The sequence below is a fragment of the Plasmodium coatneyi genome, chromosome 5 (genome assembly GCF_001680005.1).
Source record: "Plasmodium coatneyi strain Hackeri chromosome 5, complete sequence".
NCBI lineage: Eukaryota > Apicomplexa > Aconoidasida > Haemosporida > Plasmodiidae > Plasmodium > Plasmodium coatneyi.
The window spans coordinates 631,314-651,674 of record NC_033560.1 but is presented as its reverse complement, the minus strand read 5'-3'; the positions used below and the strand labels follow the sequence as shown (position 1 = coordinate 651,674).

Sequence of the window (20,361 nt, the reverse complement as noted above, 5' to 3'; positions counted from 1 at the left end):
AAAAAAAAAAGAAAAAATAAACAACTGATGAGAATATTCCTAGGCACAAAAAAAAAAAAAAAAAAAAAACACAAGGGACGGGGGGGTGTTGAATTGCTAGTCCGTACATGCAAGGGGGGGGGAAAAAGATGGTGTGGACGCGTTAGTACGCACGCAAGGGGAAGGGCCTACGAGGGACGTATATATAAAGGTGTTACGTAACGGCAAAATACATATCCCTGCAAAAAGCTTCAATCTGCATTCACGCATGTACACGTGTAAAAGTACGAAGCTCCGCCGACACGCCCATATTTATGCGCGCGTTTATTTTTCCCCTGTTCCGCTACGGACGCCTTTACCGATGTGGCCAATTGAAGGAAAAAGCAATATCCTCAAAAAAAGTAGCTGCAGTGTCGAGCAGTCCGCAGTGGCAAAATCGAGAAGGAATGTAAAAATTAAAAAGGATGGGTGGAGCTAGTTTGTAAAGGCAAGTTAGTTTTTCATCGCGTAGGCAGCACGTCGGCATCGCCTCGCAGGTGTACTTAAAAACGCATTTCATATATATAAAAAAGTTGCATGCAATTTATAATTTTTTTTATACGCATAGATTTATGGATATATATACATATCCTTACTATTGCGTATGTAAGAGTAGTGACATAAGGCGTGCGCACATTACATGCAATGGTGTGAACTGTACTGTACGCGGCGTTATGCGGAAAGGTTGGAAAAATAAAAGTAAACAGAATGAACCAAAAAGTAAGCTAAAAAAAATGTAGTAGAAAAATTTAAAAGATTTATCGAACTTGAAAAAAAAAAAAAAAAAAGTACCCTTAAAAAAAAAAAAGTACCCTTAAAAAAAAAAAAGGCTCTTCGTTTTTACGGCATTTCAATTGCACTCAAGGCATCCTAAAAAGGGGGAGAGTGAAAAAAAAAAAAAAAATGAATAAATAAATAAGTAAAAAGCAGGATGTAGGAAGAAGGGATGGGTGTGGGGAGGTACTACTCGGACAGCGATTATCAAAATAGAGGCTGCACTGTTCTTCTGTGACTCGTTTTTCCCATTTTTTCGAGCCAGGGATTGCCCCATTTGTGAACATATAAATGGATAAGTAAAAAAAAAAAAAAAAAAAAAAAAAAGGAGACCTCACAATAATCTTGTTATAAACTTATGCGCACAGATGGAGGTTGCTGCGATTTGGGTAGCTGTCGCGGCTCGCGTTTTATTTTTTTTATTTTATTATTTTTTTTTTTTTTTGGCAAATCCCCTCGATGAACCACTCATATGTAATCGATAAGATTAACCCCCCATGTATATTATACCGATTTGCGAGTGTTTATATGTACACACAAATAAAATGTGCACGCGGATAGGAGAGGCCCTCCCCTCGATGTCAAAATAAAAAAAAAAAAAAACTTAGCTAAGATGTTCACACATTACCTTTATAAGGGCTGTTTGTAACATATCGCTGTTGCCGCCGAAGGCCTGGTCCAGGTGGAGTTTTGCTTTACAACACTGCGAATGAATACAGGGAGAGGAGAAGTGCGTATTTGTAAGTGAAAAATGCGTGCAATGGTGACTGAACAGAGGTAACGACGCCGTTTGCTAGATCGGACAAAGCAGAAAAGAATGAATGTAAAAGGGAGCCACGCAGTTGCAGCAGTGAGCGAACCCATTCAACCGCCGCAACGATGTAACTACATAACTAACCCTAAGTATGGTCTCCTCGATGGTGTTCTTGCAGCACAATCGGTAAATATACACTTCGTTCTTTTGTCCTAAATGGGTGGGAAAAAGGAAGTGCTTTAAAGGGGCAACTCCATTTGGGGGGTACACACACATATGGATACATACGCACATATGTACGCAAGATCATTTATATGCGCCTCTTCGCATCTCCATCGCTTTACCTAATCGGTGAACTCTATCCTCCGCCTGTCTGTCGTTGTGGGGGTTCCAGTCCTGCAGAGGGGGGTGTGCGTGGGAGATCAAACATGGGCATATGCATTCGCACCAGGGGTGGGGGCCTTCTGCACGCACAGGTGTGCAGTAGTATATTCACACTAACGTTTATACGCATCTTTTCGTGCTGCCGTACCTGGTCCATGAGTATAACATGGTTGGCGGCTATCAAGTTCAAGCCAACGCCGCCCGCCTTGGTCGTCAGGAGGAAGATAAAAACGTTCTCATTATTGGAGAAGCGCTTTATGATTTTCTGCCTCTCTATGGTGTTCGTGGACCCATCTAGGCGGACGTATATTTGGCTGTTCCCCTTCTGGTCGGACGCGAAGGAGGATGTGGACGAGGTGGAGGACGAAAGGTACAGATCCTTATCATTTTTGTTCAAATCGCTGTTGGGGTCGTCTTCTTTACCGGAGTTGTTTTGTCGCGTTTCATCTGCGTCCATCGCATCATCCGCTTCAACTGCGTTGTCCTTGTTCTGCGCGTTGTCCCGCCCCTTCGCGTCTACGTGGCCGGCTTGCCCTCCTCCAGTGACGCACTGCTGATGGTTGGAAAAGTCCTGCTCGTCGTAAACAAATTCATACAGAAGGGCCTCCTCAATGATATCCAGAAAGGTAGTGAACTGAGAAAAAATGAGGACCTTTTCCTTCTTCTTCCTAATATCCTTAATTAGGGAAATCATATGGTGTATTTTACTACTGTTTAGAATATGCTCCTTTGAAATTAGGTACTTGTTTAGGTTTTCATCTCCTTGTGAAATTAAATGCTTAATGGAGAGGTGAATATCAAAGTCTGATATTTTCATGAATTCATTTTCAACTGTTTTTAAGTCCAAGTCCAGGTACTGATCCGTGTTGGCGTAAAAATATTTGGCTATTTTTTTTATGTCCTCAACGGAATAGTAGTACTTGTGTAAAAGTGGGTGGTTACATATACGCCTTAAAATAAAAATGGATGCATTTATCATTCTTCCTCTAACTTCCTTACTGACGTTGTTAGCACTTTCGTTGTCCACCGGTTCGTCTTGCCTTTTGTTGATTATGATATTTCCGTCTTTGTTTTCTTCTGTCTTTTCTATGTTGATGGTTTTTTCGTCAATTTTGTCGTCCTCATCGTCGTAGTCGTTGGGCTCTTCCGCTGGGGCGGTCTCACTTGCGATTTCTCCGTTCTGATTTGCATTACTACCTACCTGCTCCGCACTGTCCTCATTGGGAGTTCCACCGCTACACGCTTCGGTGGCCGCTTCAGTGACTGACCCATCCGCAGGGTTCACCGGGTGGCCGATCCCACTAGGGGTGGCTTCGCTCTCTTTGTCACCCCCATTGCTACTAGCGCGGAAAATGCTGTCCAGCTTGATGTCCTTCTTCTCGAAAATAACTGCAAGTTTTTCGAGCTCCTTCTTATTAGAGTGCTTCTGCAAAAATTCCAAATGCTTATGCGTGTGTTGTATCTTAGACATTATTTCATCCTTATACAGATTCAGTTGCGTGGTATTCAGGGGCAGCTTAATAATTACGCTATGCTTCTTCGGCATGTCTATGAAGACGTGTTTTTTGGATCTCCTCAAAATGTACGGCTCAATAATGAGTTGTAGCAGAATGACCTCCTTGTTTTTCAACTGGGCATATTTCACATCGTTCTTAATCGTTTCGATGAGGTAATTCTTTATAACATTTCTGGTTTCCTCGGTGGTGATTGTGTTTCCATTTGTGGAATCACTCATCTCAGTAGGTTCCTTCTTTTCCACCGACTTGATGTCATAAATGTCCAACGGTCCAGCGTTGTTACGTGGGCTACCACAACAGTCCACGTTGCTATGATGCTCATTCTCCTTACTGTCGAGTATATCCTGGTACATTTTCACAAAAGCATTCAATGCATTGTTTATATTTTTTTCTGTGAAAATTTCTGGCATGAGAAAAAGCAAAAGATTCATCAGTTCTTGTGTTTTGTTCTGGATGGGTGACCCGGTCAACAAAATTTTATTATTAAAAGAGATTTTTTTTTGTAACTTTTTATATACTAATGAGTTTTTATTTTTTAAAAAATGGGCCTCGTCAAAGATGAGGTAGTCATACTTTTTAATCTGCCTAAAGTAGGACACATCATTTTTCCCGATGAGCATATTAACACTGGTGACTATTAAATGTATGTTACTCGTCTTGCTGCTAAAAATATCATATGCAAGATATTTTCTTTCATTCTGATTACCGTAGTAAATGATTTTATGATTCTTCAGATAGGGACACCACATGTTTATTTCATTGTCCCAATTTTTGAGTAAACTTGTAGGAGCCACAATGATGGTTTTATTTTTTAGTTCCTTTGTTCGATACATATAATCTAGGAATACACACGTCTGTGCTGTTTTTCCTAACCCCATTTCGTCTGCCAAAATTCCATTTTTCTTCTCTTTATACAATACGTATAACCAGAAGACCCCACATTTTTGATACTTCTTCAGCTTATGAAATGTGTCCACATCTTTTTCGAAGTTTGTAAAATTCGCATCGAAGTTACTTACTCGGAAGGACCCCTTTACAAATTCTTTTATTATTTCTTGTCTTTTTTCCTTCACGTTTGAAGTAAAGTATTCTATAATTTTGTTCTTTGTTTTTATGGAAGATAATATGCATTCGAATAGATCCTGCAAATTCTTTTCATACTCCTCCTGATTCGACAGGGAAGAATCGTTATCGTCACTTTGGTCGTTACTTTCGTTTTGATGATGTGGGGTGATATCCTTTTGTTCTTCGTCTTCGTATTCCTTCTTGGGGCTCTCATCGTGTCGTACGTTTCGCTTCTTCCCCGACTGGGAGGAAGTATCTTCGTTGGACTTCTTCTCATCCCCTTCGCTATTTGAACTATCCAGTACTCTTCTCAGTTTCTTTTTCTTCTTCTTCTTCCCGACATAGTGTTCGCTTTTCTTCTCCTCCGATTCGTCCAGCTTCTCCTTATACACGTACTGGTCGAAGTCGAAGAGGTTGTTCGTAATTTTTCGCTTCCTCAGGGGCTCCACAAACTCGAACACGTCCATTTTTCTCTCCCCTCAGCAGTGACAACACGTTTGGGGCAATTTGTCCGTCAGTCGATCGGCTATTCTAGCTGCATACCGCTACCCCCCAAAAGGGCGGTCACGATTGCAATGCAGCAACCCGCAAGCAGACTACGCAGCGACGACGTGTCCTCCCAAGCGAGTCTAATATGGAAAAGAAAGGAAGGTCAAAAAGGGACGTATGGAAACCGATTCTTCTCCGATAAATTACACGTAAAAAAAAAAAAAAAAAAAAAAAAAAAAAATTCATAAACTGGTTTGGAAAAATCTGACCATATACTTGTTATCCCAATTGCTCACTATCCCTAGCACGTTTGCCGTGCATTCATCAGGGAAAAACGGGGAGCAAAAAAAGTAGGAGAAAAGAAAAAATGACCAGTGAGCCCCGAACGAGCGACTAAAAAAAGAGGCAAGGAAGCACAATCTCCTTTTGCTATCTCAAGCGAAGAGTTGCAACGCGTAAAAAAAAATATATAATAAAATACGCGGAGGGGTAAAATAAAGAAAAGGAAATAAACGGAGGGTAGGGAAAAAAAAAAAAAATTAGGCATGTTTCCACTACACGAGCAAAATCAGCCATGTAAGGTTGTGCGGAAGGTGGACCAATCCATTAGGTACGTAAAAAAAACATATGGCAAAAAATGCGTGAGCGTGATGGTGAGCGTGTTGGTGAGCGTGAGCGCATTTCCGATTAGGTGAAATGCTTTGGTTACTGCATGCTGACCATCATATCACGCAAATGTTTCTGAGTAGCTAAGCGGCTCCTCAATCGGTCCAATGAATCAGCCCAGCCAATAAGCTCATGGGTTGATTAACTTATGCTCTTCTGTTAACCAGCGGGAATGTACCTAGCGCGTGGTTGCGATTCGGCAAACGAAAATTGCGAGAAAAAGGGCGATAAGCAAAATCGGGCGGGCAAAGAAGTAGTCTTTTTTTCTGTTCTAGTAGATTGTATGCCGACGCATGTGTGCATGTAAGCACATGAATGTTCATGCACATATATATGTATAATTTATTCGTACACATACACATTTGCATGCACATATATGGGTATATAAATATATATTTGTTTACCGTGTGCGTTGGGCGGATGCTCTGCCTGCTACATGGCTTGAACAGGCGCAAAGCAAAAGGCAAGAGAAAAAAAATCGAACGGAAAAGAAGTCATGAGCATATAAATCACATTGCATACTTTTCGTTATTGTGCACTATGGAGAATTTATTTTTTTTATTTTTTTTTTTTTGTTCCTTCTGAATATAGTAGTTGACCACAGGTATGCATAAGTCCCTCCCAATGAGGTAAAAGAAAAAACGTCAAAATGGGTACTTCCCCCGAAGCAACTGTAAGCGAAAGCATGGGCATACATTTACATCAGATTTCCGCTCACACTCTTGCGTACACATGTTAATTGGTGCCAGTGCTGCGATAACGCGGAAGGCAAGGAGGATCATCCCGCGGTGATTTTGAAATAATTTTTAAAATTCAAAAAGTGGCAACTTAAAAAAGAAGTCAGGCAAATGGTGTAAGACGTACTTTTGCAATTTTTCTCAAGTTCGCATAAAATACGAACCAAAGGGGGAAAAGAAAAGAAAAAAAAGACGCGTCTTCATCATATAAAATGCAGTTGAAAAAAAATCAAAGTGCACGCGTGCCCCGCATTGTGTATCTCTTTTCTTATATAATTAATTATTTTTTTTTTTTTTTTCTGCACGTTGGGAGAAAGGCGAACAGTTAAGCCCTTATGGTTGACGTCCGTAAAAAGACGCGGGCTCCATTTTAACAAATCGGGATGCTAATTTGCGCGCACCACACGTGATGTATGTGCACATGAGGGGGTAAGTAAACCATGGCAAGAGGGAGGATAAAGATGAATAACGGATTGACCATTTGGTTGGATCAAGGGTTGGTCAATTTTGTGTGTCGCTGGGGGGGGAAGAGCATTCCATGTGGGAGGAAGTTCCTCTTTCGCCGAAGTTGGGCATTTGGTGACATATCCACGGCAACGAGAACTTTACACGACATTTTTCCTCCCCCGTTGATGCGGTAGGGGACATATGTGTTGAGTTCATCCCACTATAATTACAATTGTAATGTGGGTAGAATAAAGTAAGCAAGTGCTAAGTGCCTAGACAGTGGGCATCACAAAAAGGGACAACTAAAAAGGATCATAAAAAGGGGCACCATGCACATACATATATAAATGTGCATATAGCACCCCTTGCAATAGCAATTTGATTTTTACCTTTTTTTTTTTCGGTGTGCTCAGTATGAGGTATTTTTACCCATTCTGCGGTATCATGCTTTGGGACCCATTTGTGAGGTAATAGCAGATTAAACCTGATGAGACGGGTATCAATTTTGAATTGGCTACTCGAAGCCAACATTTAAAAGTGCGCTTAGTAGGGAGTTCTCCCAATTTTATAGTCTTCCAAAAAAAAAAAAAAAAAAATATAAAGCAAAAGAAAAGAAAAAACGACCAAATTAGTACATACAAAAAAAAAAGAAGGAAAAAGGAGGAAGGCACAAAATTAGATGTGGTGAATGCTATGGCCATATTTTTTCCTCTTGAAAAAAAAATATCCATGTCGTGCGAAATGCACCTGCGGCGGGATATGCACCCTGGTTAGTTTTACAGCTCCGCAGTTTACCAGGAAATCAGATCACCAACGTCATCGCTGTTTCCCTGTGGTACTTGGGACTGTATCTCCGTGGTATATGATGCTGTCTCTGCGTGGTCGCTGACGCTATGGTGGTCGTATCTGCTCTCCCCAATTCTTCTGCGTTTTTGTTCCCTAAGCTTCATATCCGATCTATATTTCATGACCCACGATGACAATATACGGCTCCATTGTACTCTGTTATTTAATATAACCTTTTTCCACAATGTTCTACAGCGTGCCAAGAGCAACTCATAGTATATAAAGGACACCGTGTGGTACGATGTTACAAGTTTATCGAAATAATTTGTAGACATTTCTTCTATTACTCCCAGGTCCTTCATGAGATACTTTTGACACTCCTCCCAGTACGCCAGTCGAACGTTGTTGGGTATGTTATACGAATTTGCTAAATCCATGAACCACGTTCTCAATTTATGTACCATCCTATAGTAGCATCTGTTTAGGTAAACAATAAAGTAGTAGTAACCAATGAAGGCTTTACGCATACTTATATCTAACTTTATATAAGTTACCTTTTTTAAAAGTTGTTTGTTCGACAAAATTTGCGAAAGATCCCATTGGGTGCATCCAAAGGGGAGTCTACCATTTTTGCTGTATTTTCTTATAATTATTTGATTTTCTTTACACAATGAAAAATCAATTTCGTCTCCAAATCTCAATTTTTTTCCATTTCGATAAACATCTATGCGCTGCTTTTGACATGAATTGTATTGGCCCCAGAGACCGTTGTTATTCGCCGAGGCTAACTCGTACCCTTCCTTTCTATACACCTGGTCGTGGGATGTAGCTTCCCTGTCATATGCATTTCCACAGTTATAATTATTCCATCTGCTACAGTGGCGATTGTATTCCTGTACGGCATAATCGTGGGGTTGAAAATTACCTAATTGGTAGTTCTCTGCTTCTGCGAGATTCTCCAGATAGAGGGACAGCTCGGAAAGGCTCCTTCCGCGGGGTGCAGATTCGGGGTAAGACAATGCGTTCTAAAGGAGGAAGGGGAAAAAAAAGAAGAGGGGGTGTGGGTGATAAATTATAGGTCATTCGGTTTATTACTCACTCAGTTGCGTAATCGGGGAGGACGTTTGTCCCACTCCTTTTTTGAGGAAGACATACCAGAATTAGGAAGCCAAGGAGGGTACCCAAAAATGTGACGTTCCACCTGGCCAATCCAATCATTTTTGTGTTACCAAAAATTGAGGTTTAAACGAACATTTGTAGGTACACCTATACCTACGTAGGTATTCATTCTAAAATGGACGAAAGCTACTTAAACCGCGAGAATATGCTTTACAACTCAGATTCTCAATTTAGCATAACTGTGACTGAAGAAAAAAAGACTTGAAAGCAAATTGCTATTATCAGAAGTATATAACAACATGTGCTCTTTTTTTGGCGCAAAAAAAAAAAAAAAAAAAAAAAAAAATACCCTTTTGACGTGTTTTATCTAAGCGAACAAAAACCTTTAACTCAAAAAAAAAGTACAAACGCGCGAATTGTACAGGTACTACATACTACTGAAGTGGGTATAGAACAGAAAAAAAGATGTTGTATAATCGAACTTCAGGTAGCTGTGCTAATAATTCTATATGCACCGTAGTGAAGGAATCCCCCATTTATGAATTATAGAAATATTATTTTTTTGGAAGAATAACTAGGATTCACTACTTATGCCGTTAAAAAAAAGGTAAAAAGAGAAAAAAATAAATTACCGCGGGATGCTACATGCTGTATATGTGAGCTAACCGCTTAGGCATAATATGAGCAACCCCGTTTTGTGATTTAATAGTAATGAAAATAGATTAGCATAATAAGAAGGTACAACAGAAAAAAAAGAACAATATTTTTTCGTTAAAATAAATGTAAACCCTACCTGCTATTTCTTATTTTATTTATTTTATTTTTAAATACTAATTTGCTATAAACTCCACCAAGTAGAGAAGAATTAACTTTTTTTTTTTTTTTTTTTTCTTTTTTGCCATTAGTCAATCCATAGCACAAAATGGCGAACATCTGAATTAAAAGTTTATAGAAAGGGGAACATGTTTGGTTGGGGTGTTTTTTCATTTTGGGGTCATCGCTTCGTGCCCATATCATTTTTCCCCTTAGCAGTACGCCTGTCAACATTTCGGTAGCGTATGTATGCTTTGTCCTTTTTAAAGGAGGCTTGAATTTTAGCATTATCCATGCATCATCATGCATGATCACATTTATATATCAGTAAAAGTGACCCGTCGTTGGGGTTGACTTTATAAAGGTGCTTCCTCCAAAGTGACCATTCTTACAACACTCGGAAGCGCACAATTTGTTCTTTGTTATAGAAAAGGCAGTGGCTGGAAATATTCCTCTCTATCACTTTGCTTTAATTTCAAAATCCATTGCGGCCGTGGGGGGAAAAAGTGAAGACCATTGTGGTGATGTATAATTATAAAAATTGGACTGTATTCCACCTTACCCTTTGCGGTTTACCTCGCTGAACATGCAAAGAATGGACATACATTTTGCATCGGCGTGGTTATTATTTTATGTAAAAAATGCGCATCCATATTTTCATTTTCGGAGATGTGCATTTGTGTATCACGAGTTTGGTAGCTTATATGTTTTGGTTTGGCGTACATGCACAACATATGCCTTTTTGAAAGGAAAAAAAAAAATGCAACATCTTTTCTACATTTTTTTTTTTTTTTTTTGGCGCGTTTATTTGCGCGCTTCAATGTGCGTGTTTTTTCTCCTTATCATAATGGCTGTTGTGCGACAATTTAGAGAGTTTCTTTGAGCGTAAATGAAAATATACGGCGTGATGCTCAATTCGGCTCAAACGGCATATAGCAGGACTTGTTAGAAGGGGGCAAAATTTGAGAACGCTTAGCCTATGTGTAACGTTTTTTTTTTTTTTTTTTAATGCACAGAAGAAAATTGACTCTCTCACTGATATAGTGCTAATTCTGTATCCCCCTATGAGAACACATTATAAGGTAAATCCAAAGTAGAACAGCTCGCTTCTGCTTTTAAAAAATTATAAAGTGATATTTGGGAACGGAAGTTTACAAGAATAGTTACGGAGAAGAGCAAACAAACTTATGCACAGTATAGTCTACCGCGGAATTTATTAAGGGGAAAAAAGAATCAGTGAACTAAATTCTGAAATGACGAACAACGCCGTTATATGTATAGTTTTAGAGCTCGATGAATTTGAAAAAAAAAAGTAACCGACACGCGGGCACTATATTATTTTTTCTAAAGTGCTTAATAAGGCCACAAATTAGGAGGTATGCGAAATATATATATAACGCGTTGGAATTGAAAAAATAAGGGGGGAAAAAAAAAAAGTATACTGACACTTATAAAAGGGGCAGCTCTTCTACAAGGAACAGCCCCCCCCCCCTGATTAGGAGCAGCCGCGCCTATATTTATTTTTTAACTGGTGCTCTGAATCAATAAAAGGGTTCAAATTGTTTGCATACGGTTGATGAAAAAGGAACTTCTTGCCGCCGACGTTATGAGTTGAATGCCTCGTTATAGCATCTTTTTTTTTTTCTCTAATTTTTTTTTTTTTTTTTACCGTTTTGAAAAGTGAAAATTTTAAAAAAAGGTGTTCTTACAGAAGGAACATTTTTAAAGAAAAGCATTTATAAAAAAGGAGAATTTAATAAAAGGGGGGAGGATTCTTATAAGAACGAAATGCACTCACCGTTTAGCACAACTCAATAATTGTACCTGCCCTTTGTCCATAATGGAAGCATTTTTTTTTTTTTTTTAAATAACAAGGCGCCCTTTGTCTTACATTTTTCCAATAACTAGCCACAATGATAGACGTTGTAAGCGTAAGTACGTCCGCCTTTTCCAGGCGAAGCAGGAGCTCATTATTGATCCTTTTGCTCGTCTTTTTATATTCGGTAAGAAGCAAACCACCGTAGGCGCGTTGGTATAGTATTATATATTAGCAGCGCACTTTTTTCTCACTCCCATTAGGATAAGCTGTATTTTTCTACTAGCTAAGCAGACCGTAGCGAAGTGAACACTGTTATATATGGCTACCCCTTTTTTTATGTTAACCCTCACAGAACATAGTTCCTGGGATGGAACACAATTGCCCTCTTCTTCTACGCGGAAGGAGATTGCAGAGACGGTTAGCCAAGTGCTGCGCAAGTGAAGTTACTTGCCCCGTTAAAGTTGCAGATCGCCAAGGTAAAAGTGAAAATGAAGTTGTGGTGGAATCAAATAGAAAATTTCCCATAGGATGCACGGAGGAAGACTTGAACAAATATTTAAAAAAAAGAATAAAGCTGAATATGATGTATGTCTCCGGAATGTTACGACTGAATCTGAAAGATGCATACATAGGAAGTTACCGTTATTTTAAACATTTGAAAAAAGGTTACTATAAAATGATGGAGTCTTTAAGGAAGCGGTTTTATAAGCGTACCTTAAAATATGCAATACCTGAAGATATGCTGGACAATATTTGGGAGGAATGCGAGGCAGGGTTAATTGGAGATCTGAATGAAATGGAAGATTTTTGCATCGAGAGCATGTTCGATTTTGCAGGAAATGGAAGGGTAGGAATTATCTGCCGAGGCGAATATGATGAATTCACTAAGAACCTTAAGACGATATGCAAAAGTTTCACAAAATTTAGTGAAAGAAAATGGAAAGCCTTGAGTGTACGTAAAGTGAAGGTTCTTAGGAGATCGATGAAAAAACACAGAAAGGGAGAGGATGACGACGAGTATGATGATGATGATGATGATGACTACGACGAGGAACAAGTAAACGTAGAACAAGCTGTGAACCCAGTAGAGGTTAAACCGAAAGAAGAACAAACAGAAGAGAAAAAGAAAGATGAAGACGCCTTAAAGAAGAAGCAGGAAATGATGTTGCAGTATTTGAAAGAAATAGAGGAACTATTCGATGACGAAGCAGAGCAAATTGATGAGGAAGGGGAACAAATCAAAGAAGACTCGGAAGAAACAGAAATGGAGGATAAATCAGATGGAAAGGGGAAGAAATCAAAAGGAAAAGAGAAAAAGACAAACGTACAGGAAGAAGAGTCAAGCTTAGAAGAAAAGAAATCCGATGGTAAGGAAAAGGAGCAACATGAAAAAGGGAAGAAGAAGGATAGGAAAGAAAGGAAAAAAAATAGGAAGGAAAAGAAGAAAAATAGGAAGGAAAAGAAGCAAGATGGGAAGGAAACTAAGCAGGGTGGGAAGCAAATATAGGGCAAACCAAACCCAGAAGAAAGTAAAGCTAAGCAAGTCAAATCAACCGAAACTAAGACAACCAATGCAAAATAGAGTGATTAAACGAAACTGTGCAGTAAGGAAATTTCCTCCCACGTTTATGCCCATCTGGACTTAAAACTCAAGGCGCACAATTTTTCATTTTATCGTAAGCATGATTATGCTTAGAAAGCTTGTGGCCCCCTTTTTTTTTTGTATTCATTTTATTCATTGCTATTCTTAATTTTACGCGGATAGTAATATTTGTTTAGTAGTTTTTTGTCATTTATTTAATATCCCCTTGATTCATTTTTATTTATGGCAGTGTGCAAATAACTCTCTCAGGCACAACTCACCATTTGATTCTTGCAGTAATTGTGAAAGCAACTAAAAATGCTTTAAAGTGTAAACTCTTTAGGCACTTCCAAAAATTGTGTGCCCCCCTCCCCTGTGCATCATCTTCCCCCTTCCACTGCCGCTTCTACATCTACCAAGGGGTGTGTGGTGGTACCTCCAAATTTGCTTACACATGTGTGTACACACACGTAAAATAGTCCATGCGAAAACAAACACGCTATAGAGTAGCCTGAAGTTAATTGTTTTAGAATAATGATCCATATTAAGTTCTTTTTATATAGAATTAATCGTCCTGTGGGAAGTGCTCTTATAAATTTTTATATATGAACCTTCCCCCAAGGGGAACAACATTCCTCCTCCTTCTTGAGGAAGAATGAACAACATTCCCTCTCACAAATGTTGTACACATAATAATAAATGATTCAGTGTTTGCCACTGTACTGTATTCGGCGTCTACTGTACTGTATTTGAGCGCTTCCCTTCCCCCCTTCCCTTAAAGGAGAGAGCGAAGGAAGTGCATTCTCCACATAGAAGAGTCAAAAAAATGGCAGTGTTTTATAGAATAAGTACTGTCCATATTATACTAAATAATAGATTCCCATATAGACCTCCGTAGATGCGCCGGGATGGACTAATGTGGTGGGCCCACCTAAAATAATTATCCGTGCAAATGTCTGCCACTGTTGTAATTTATGATAGTGTCTGCGTGGGGAACGAACTCTGTATCATCATACGAGGAACAACCATAATAACATTAACAATTTTTGGCAAGGAACTTACATTTGCCTGCCCATGTGGGTCACTGAAAGGAGGGATGTGCACATATTATATTTCTTCCTCCCCCCCCATTCCAATTTTAATGGAAAAGTGATGTAGTTATATATATAATTTTACATACATATAGGATGTAGGAACTATAGGACACAATGAATACATTTTTTAGGGTGGATGTATAAAATACACATATATATATATGAAGGAAGCAATAAATAAGAAGTAATTAGCGCATAAGGGGGAAAAAGAATGAATGTAAAGAAGGGAGGGGGAGGGAACTTAATTAGGAGTAGAACCTAAGGTTGGCATACACAGTTCCTACTTCTTTGAAATTACTATGTAATGAATATTTCCCATATTCTGCTATATTATAAAACATTTTCGTGAACATATGTTTCTTCTTTTTTTTTTCCACGGAATGTATTATTCATTTAATTCTTTATGTGTTATATTCCTCCTTCCTTCTGCATTCTTTTTATAAATATGTACACTCTTCATTTACTATTATGGTAAACGGTGTGCACATATTAAGGGAAGAAGGAGGGTACGAGGTAAGGAAATGAAGAGGGCTGGAGGAAAGGAGAAAAGATGTGCTCTTTGCACATACAGAAGGTAAGGTGCTCTGCAGCACATATATATATTAACTGCATAAAATAGATGCGCATGTATGTTTGATCAATTTATAATAACACTTCCCTTAAACAAAAATAGTAAAGCATGTATAGAAAAAAGAGTACATGTATGTTCACCATGTTCACCATGTTCACAATGCTTACAAATTTTTATAATTAATTCCGTCCTATTAACAACATTAAAGAGCAAATGAAAAAAGTGCTCGCTCAATTTTTTAATTATAAAGGGAGGAAAAAGAGGGGGAAAAAAAAATAAAAACATCATTATTTTTTCCCCCATATTTATAATCATTATCAAACTAGCACAATCATTATACTCCCTCCCTTTTTTTTTTTGAATATATAGACCCTTTTAATATACATGTATTATATACACAAAAAAATATGTACATACATATGTAAACAATGACACCCATCACAGGAACCGGAAAAGGAGCAGGACGAACGGTTATTATTTCTTTCTTTTTTTTAATATGAATAAATAAATATCCGCACACACATATTTGTATACATGATCCATCATTCATCATCCATCTCATGTAGATGAAAACACACATGGAATGGAATGTCCATATATATATATATATTCTGTTCATTTGAACATACAGGCTAAACTCCTGGAAAAGTTACCTTCACGGGAACAATTTTACAACAAATTCGAAACGAGCACAGAGGAATGTAGCAACCCATGCAGAGAGGGTGTAAAGGAAGGTGTAGATGTTTTCCCTAAGAAGGAAGCATATGAGCATAAAATTCTGCGTGGCTCCTGTGCCGCATGTAACATGGACATAGGGGGTTCACCACCGAATAATGAACGTTATAATTTCTTATATTTTTGGATTGGTGATATATTGTGGAATGCTAATCCAGATGATGGTTCATTCGTAGGCATCATGTCTTTGCTCTGTGGGGAGATGACGAATAAGTGTAAAGCGGGGAATAAGGAGGTTCTTTGTGGAAGTGTTAATGGAAAAAGTTTCAATGAGAGGAAAACAGTATATGATTACTACAAGGATTATACAACACTGCAGAGTCATTTAACTAATAATGGAAAAAATTGTGACAGTGATTATAATGCCTACATGGAAAAAATTAAATCAGCGTGTGGAGCTATAAGTACGAATTGTAATATGGGAAGTACTAGGAGCGATCCATATTGTATTTGGTTTAATCAGAAAAACGAAGGAATTGAAAATTATTGTGAGGAGGACGAACTATCCCAATTAACATGCACTCCATTACCCACGCTTGGAAACAGCACCGCCACTGCTGCCATTTCGTCTATATTTTCTATAGGAGCACTTGGATTCGCTACTTTCTTTTCATATAAGGTACTAGTTGCAATAACAACTGAAAAAAATGTGTGTGTGTGTGTGTGGATAGAATAGAATGAATATATACGCACACTATCCATTCATTTTCTTTTCATATATAGAACAATAAATACATAGAAAATAAACTGTATACTGCACATTATATATACATATATATGTACGTATATATGAGGTATATATATAAATAATACACATTTCCACTTCCTTTCCTTAACAATTTTCAGTATAATCTTCTACCTTCTGGAATAAAAAACACCTTCTTCGGTGGGAATAGCAACAACAGCAGCAATAGAGGAGGAAGAAGAGCAGCAACTAGAAGTGCCTTCGATACGCTTACGGAAGACAGCTCAACATACGCTTCAACAGTAGGTTATTCCTCATCCAATTTAACAGAAGACAATTCTTCTTTATACACTACTGCAACGTCCAACAGAACGAATAATAATAGACGACGAACGCAGCAACAAAGACAACAATCAAAGCAAAGGAGAAATGTGCATTATCATAGTATGTAACATAAAATGGGTGAATGTGTCCTTACTTCCACCCCTTCCCAAAAGTGGGGTGAAGCGAGCATATATATATGACCTAACCGCATAAATTTATACAGTGTAGAAAAGAAGCAAAATGACACACACTTTTTTTTTTTTTCTTCTTTACTCCATTCTTTTTTAACTTTTTTTTCTTTTTTTTTTTAAATTTTTTTAAACGAACAAGAAAGAAGTGCTCACAAATTTTTAAATAATATATATATATGTGTATGTTATTTTAAAAATGCAGATGAAGAAGAAAAATATAAAGTGGAAGGAAAATGGAGTATATATAAATATAATTCCATGCACAGTTCCCCCCTTCCATTCCCTTCCTTCGTGTTTCATCCATAATTCCTTTGCCCTATATAATTGAGTTATTTCAATGAATATGAATAAATATTAATAAATATGCGTACGCACATCCCCCCCTTTAAAAGAAAAGAAAGGAAAGGAAGGTACGTTTCACACATATTAGTTATACTACACATATTTGTTATACTACACATATGTTAACAATTTTTTAATAATCCGTCCTTTTGAATTACAAGAAAATATGCAATAAATAGCAAGGAGCTCAAAATTTTTCTTGTGCTCAGTCGGGATAAAAAAAAAGGAATTTGCGTCCTACCCTATGAACATAGTTGAAGGAGTGCGCAAGAAACAATATAATGTTATGAATAATTATATGTAATTCAGTAATGTAGTAAATGCATAGGTAAGGTATGTGTTAAGGAAGTTTCATTTATTCTTTTTATACATTGTATATTTGCTATTTGAAGAATAAGTTTGTTTTATATTTTATTATTTTAATAACATATGCATAGAGTGACTCTGATATATATATATATATATATATATATGTATAATGTATACTGTAGTACAGTTGTTCACAAAAAATTTGAACAATGTGTAGTACTGTTAAGGAGAAATAAAGATTCAATATTTCTGCATAATTATTGTTGGAAGAGCTTGCAAAAATTTTCCTATACACTTACATACAAAATGACTCTTATTCTAAAAACATATGTACAACACAACCTTTAACACAACCTTTCTAACACAACCTTTTAACACAACACATTTTAACACAACCTTCCTAACACAACCTTTTAACACAACACATTTTAACACAACCTTCCTAACACAACGTTTCTAACACAACCTTTAACACAACACATTTTAACACAACCTTTTAACACAACCTTTTAACACAACCTTTTTAACACAACCCTTTTATAACATATAAATTTACTATATATGAAGAATACATACATAAACAATGTCAGAAACGGTAAGAACGAATATTTAAGAACAATATTGAGGGGAAAGGTTGCTCCTTCCTTCTTTCCTTCCCCCCAACCCTCCTTACACCCGTAACACAACCTTCCTTCCTGCTTCTTTTCTTTTCTTTACAACATGAACAGAAGTACATACAAGGGGTGCACTATATATATACATATTATATGAATTACATTTGTAGGAATTGAATCCGAATAATTTACGTTCAAAGGAAGAGTTTTATGATAAGTTCGAGGCGGATGATAAGAACGACTGTACTAAGGCTGGTGTCCAGCCTGATCTGTTAAGAACTGAATTAGAGAGCAAATTTCCAGGGTGCACGCAAATTATTGAAGATGCCCAGACAATTGCGCATGCTTACTGTTACGCATGTGGAATATACAACTCATCAAGCTCCGTGAACCATGATACACCTTGTTATTTTTTTTATTATTGGCTAGGAGATAAATATGGGGACAAATTAGGCACTAAGAAGTTGTCGGACGTGCTAAATACAATTTACCCAAAGCTAAACGGAATTACTTATAACAAGAAATGTAGAAAATATTACAACGATGTTAACGAAACACTTCTCCCCCAGATGAAAAAAGTATTCGACTATTCCTACGACTATAATAGCATAGAAAAGGACTTCCAGAATGGTGACCCTGATTGTAACGGAAAATGGTCAACTTACCGCCAAAACGTTATTGATGCATGTGAAAAATTACAACAATATTGCGCAACTGCAGACACTAATAATGATTACTGTGACGATTTTAAAGACAAGTACAAAGTATATTGTGAGGCAGCAAAACTTCCAAAACTGACATGTGACTTAAAATCTGCGAAGCAAACAAAAGAGTCTGAAGCTGCAGCAGCATCCTTAGCAAAAGAAGAAGCCGTTCGTTCTGCTACTACAACATCCTCCATCTCTTCCATCCTTGGCACCCTAGCAACAATCGGTGCCCCGTTTTTATTATACAAAGTAAGCATCCAAAATTTTTAAAAATAAAAAATTGAAATATTTAACAACCTTCCTTCCACCAACGACCCTAACAACCTTCCTCCTTAGACCTCCCCTTCCTTCCTTAGACCTCCCCTTCCTTCCTTAGACCCCCTATCCTTCCTCCTCCTTAGACCATCTTTCCTTCCCTTCCTCCTTAGACCGCCTTTCCTTAGACCCCGCTCCCTTAGATCCTTCCTTTCCTTCCCTAGAACCTCCTTTCCGTCCTTAGAACCTCTTTTCCTCCTTGGACCCCTTCTTTCCCCCCTTAGACTCCTTTCCTTCCTTGCTCTTCCTTCCTTAGACTCTTCCATCCTTAGACCCTTCCTTCCTTATATCCTCCTTAGACCTCTCCTTTCTTCCCTTCCTCCCTAATGACCTTCCTTCCCTCCTTAGACACCTTCCTTCCATTCTTAGACCCTACTTCCCTTTCTTTAGACTCCTTCCCTCTTTTAACCCCTATAACCATCTTAACCCCTGTGTTAACCCCTTTCCTTATAAACCCTTCCTTTCAGTATAAACCATGGTTTTCTTGGTTTGGTAACCACTCTTCTGGAAATAGTGCAGGAAGAAGAAGCAACAGAAGAAAGGGAAGATCCAGCATCAGGAATGAATTCGACACATTAACGGAAGCTTCCGCCACAACAGATTCAACAATCGCAGATTCCAGAGAAGATACTTCTAGCATATATGATAGATCACCCAAAAGAGGAACAAGAGCAGCAAGGGCCGGAGCAGGAACAAATGCAAATAATGATACACCAGGTCATCATCACCGGAACAATATAGGTTACGGTCAAATATAACGTTACATCTTATGTGGAACATGTGGATGGGAAAGGAAGGAAGGTGGTAGGTGAAAGGAAGGTTGTTAGGGGTGTTGGTGGAAGGAAGGTTGTTAGGATAATGGTTGGAGGAAGGAAGATTGTTAGGGGTGGTTGGTGGAAGGAAGTTTGTTAGGGGTGGTACGGTAGAAGGAAGGGTTGTTAGGGGTGATACGGTAGAAGGAAGGTTGTTAGGGATAGTGGGTGGAAGGAATGTTGTGAAGGGATGGTAGGTGGAAGGAAAGCTTGTGTTATGGTGGTGGTTGGTGGAAGGAAGGTTGCTAGGTGGTTCGAAGGTGGTGGATGGAGGAGTTAGGGAGATTAGACGTGGTAGATTCGTTGTTAGGAATGGTAGGTTTTTTGTTAGGCGTGGTAGGTTTGTTGTTAGGGTGGTGGTAGGGGTGAAGGAAGTGTGCAGATGGGTGCACCTGAAGTGGGGCGAAAAATAAAGGAATAACTAAGTGAAGGGAAAGATGTGGAAGGAATGAGAGTGAAGGAAGCAGTGTGGAAGAAGTGAGAGTGAAGGAGGGGGTGTGGAAGGTAATATGTTTGAAGGAATGAGAGTGTAAGGAATGAGAGTGAAGGAAGGAGTGTGGAAGCAAGGAAAGTGAAGGAAGGGGGTGTTAGAAGGAAGGGATTGTTAGAAGGAAAGGAGGAGTGAAGAAAAAAGTTGTGATGGAAAGGGAGTGTATGATTTAGGATTAGGGCTGTTAGTGTGGAAGGGGGTG

General features: G+C 38.3%; 3 protein-coding genes across 3 annotated transcripts; 1 reads left to right on the top strand and 2 right to left on the bottom strand.

Annotated features, from left to right (window-relative positions):
• Positions 1-858: 858 nt before the first annotated feature.
• PCOAH_00011180 (SNF2-family protein) lies at positions 859-4,979 on the bottom strand (the record flags this gene model as incomplete). Its single annotated transcript, XM_020057927.1, has 5 exons — positions 859-888; positions 1,421-1,495; positions 1,691-1,758; positions 1,891-1,942; positions 2,079-4,979. 5 exons carry the CDS (start codon positions 4,977-4,979, stop codon positions 859-861), a joined length of 3,126 nt encoding a protein of 1,041 aa, XP_019913579.1.
• A 2,663-nt stretch (positions 4,980-7,642) lies between these two features.
• On the bottom strand, positions 7,643-8,855 carry PCOAH_00011170 (Uncharacterized protein; the record flags this gene model as incomplete). Its single annotated transcript, XM_020057926.1, has 2 exons — positions 7,643-8,662; positions 8,793-8,855. 2 exons carry the CDS (start codon positions 8,853-8,855, stop codon positions 7,643-7,645), a joined length of 1,083 nt encoding a protein of 360 aa, XP_019913502.1.
• A 2,627-nt stretch (positions 8,856-11,482) lies between these two features.
• On the top strand, positions 11,483-12,895 carry PCOAH_00011160 (Uncharacterized protein; the record flags this gene model as incomplete). Its single annotated transcript, XM_020057925.1, has 2 exons — positions 11,483-11,572; positions 11,741-12,895. 2 exons carry the CDS (start codon positions 11,483-11,485, stop codon positions 12,893-12,895), a joined length of 1,245 nt encoding a protein of 414 aa, XP_019913539.1.
• Positions 12,896-20,361: the final 7,466 nt, after the last annotated feature.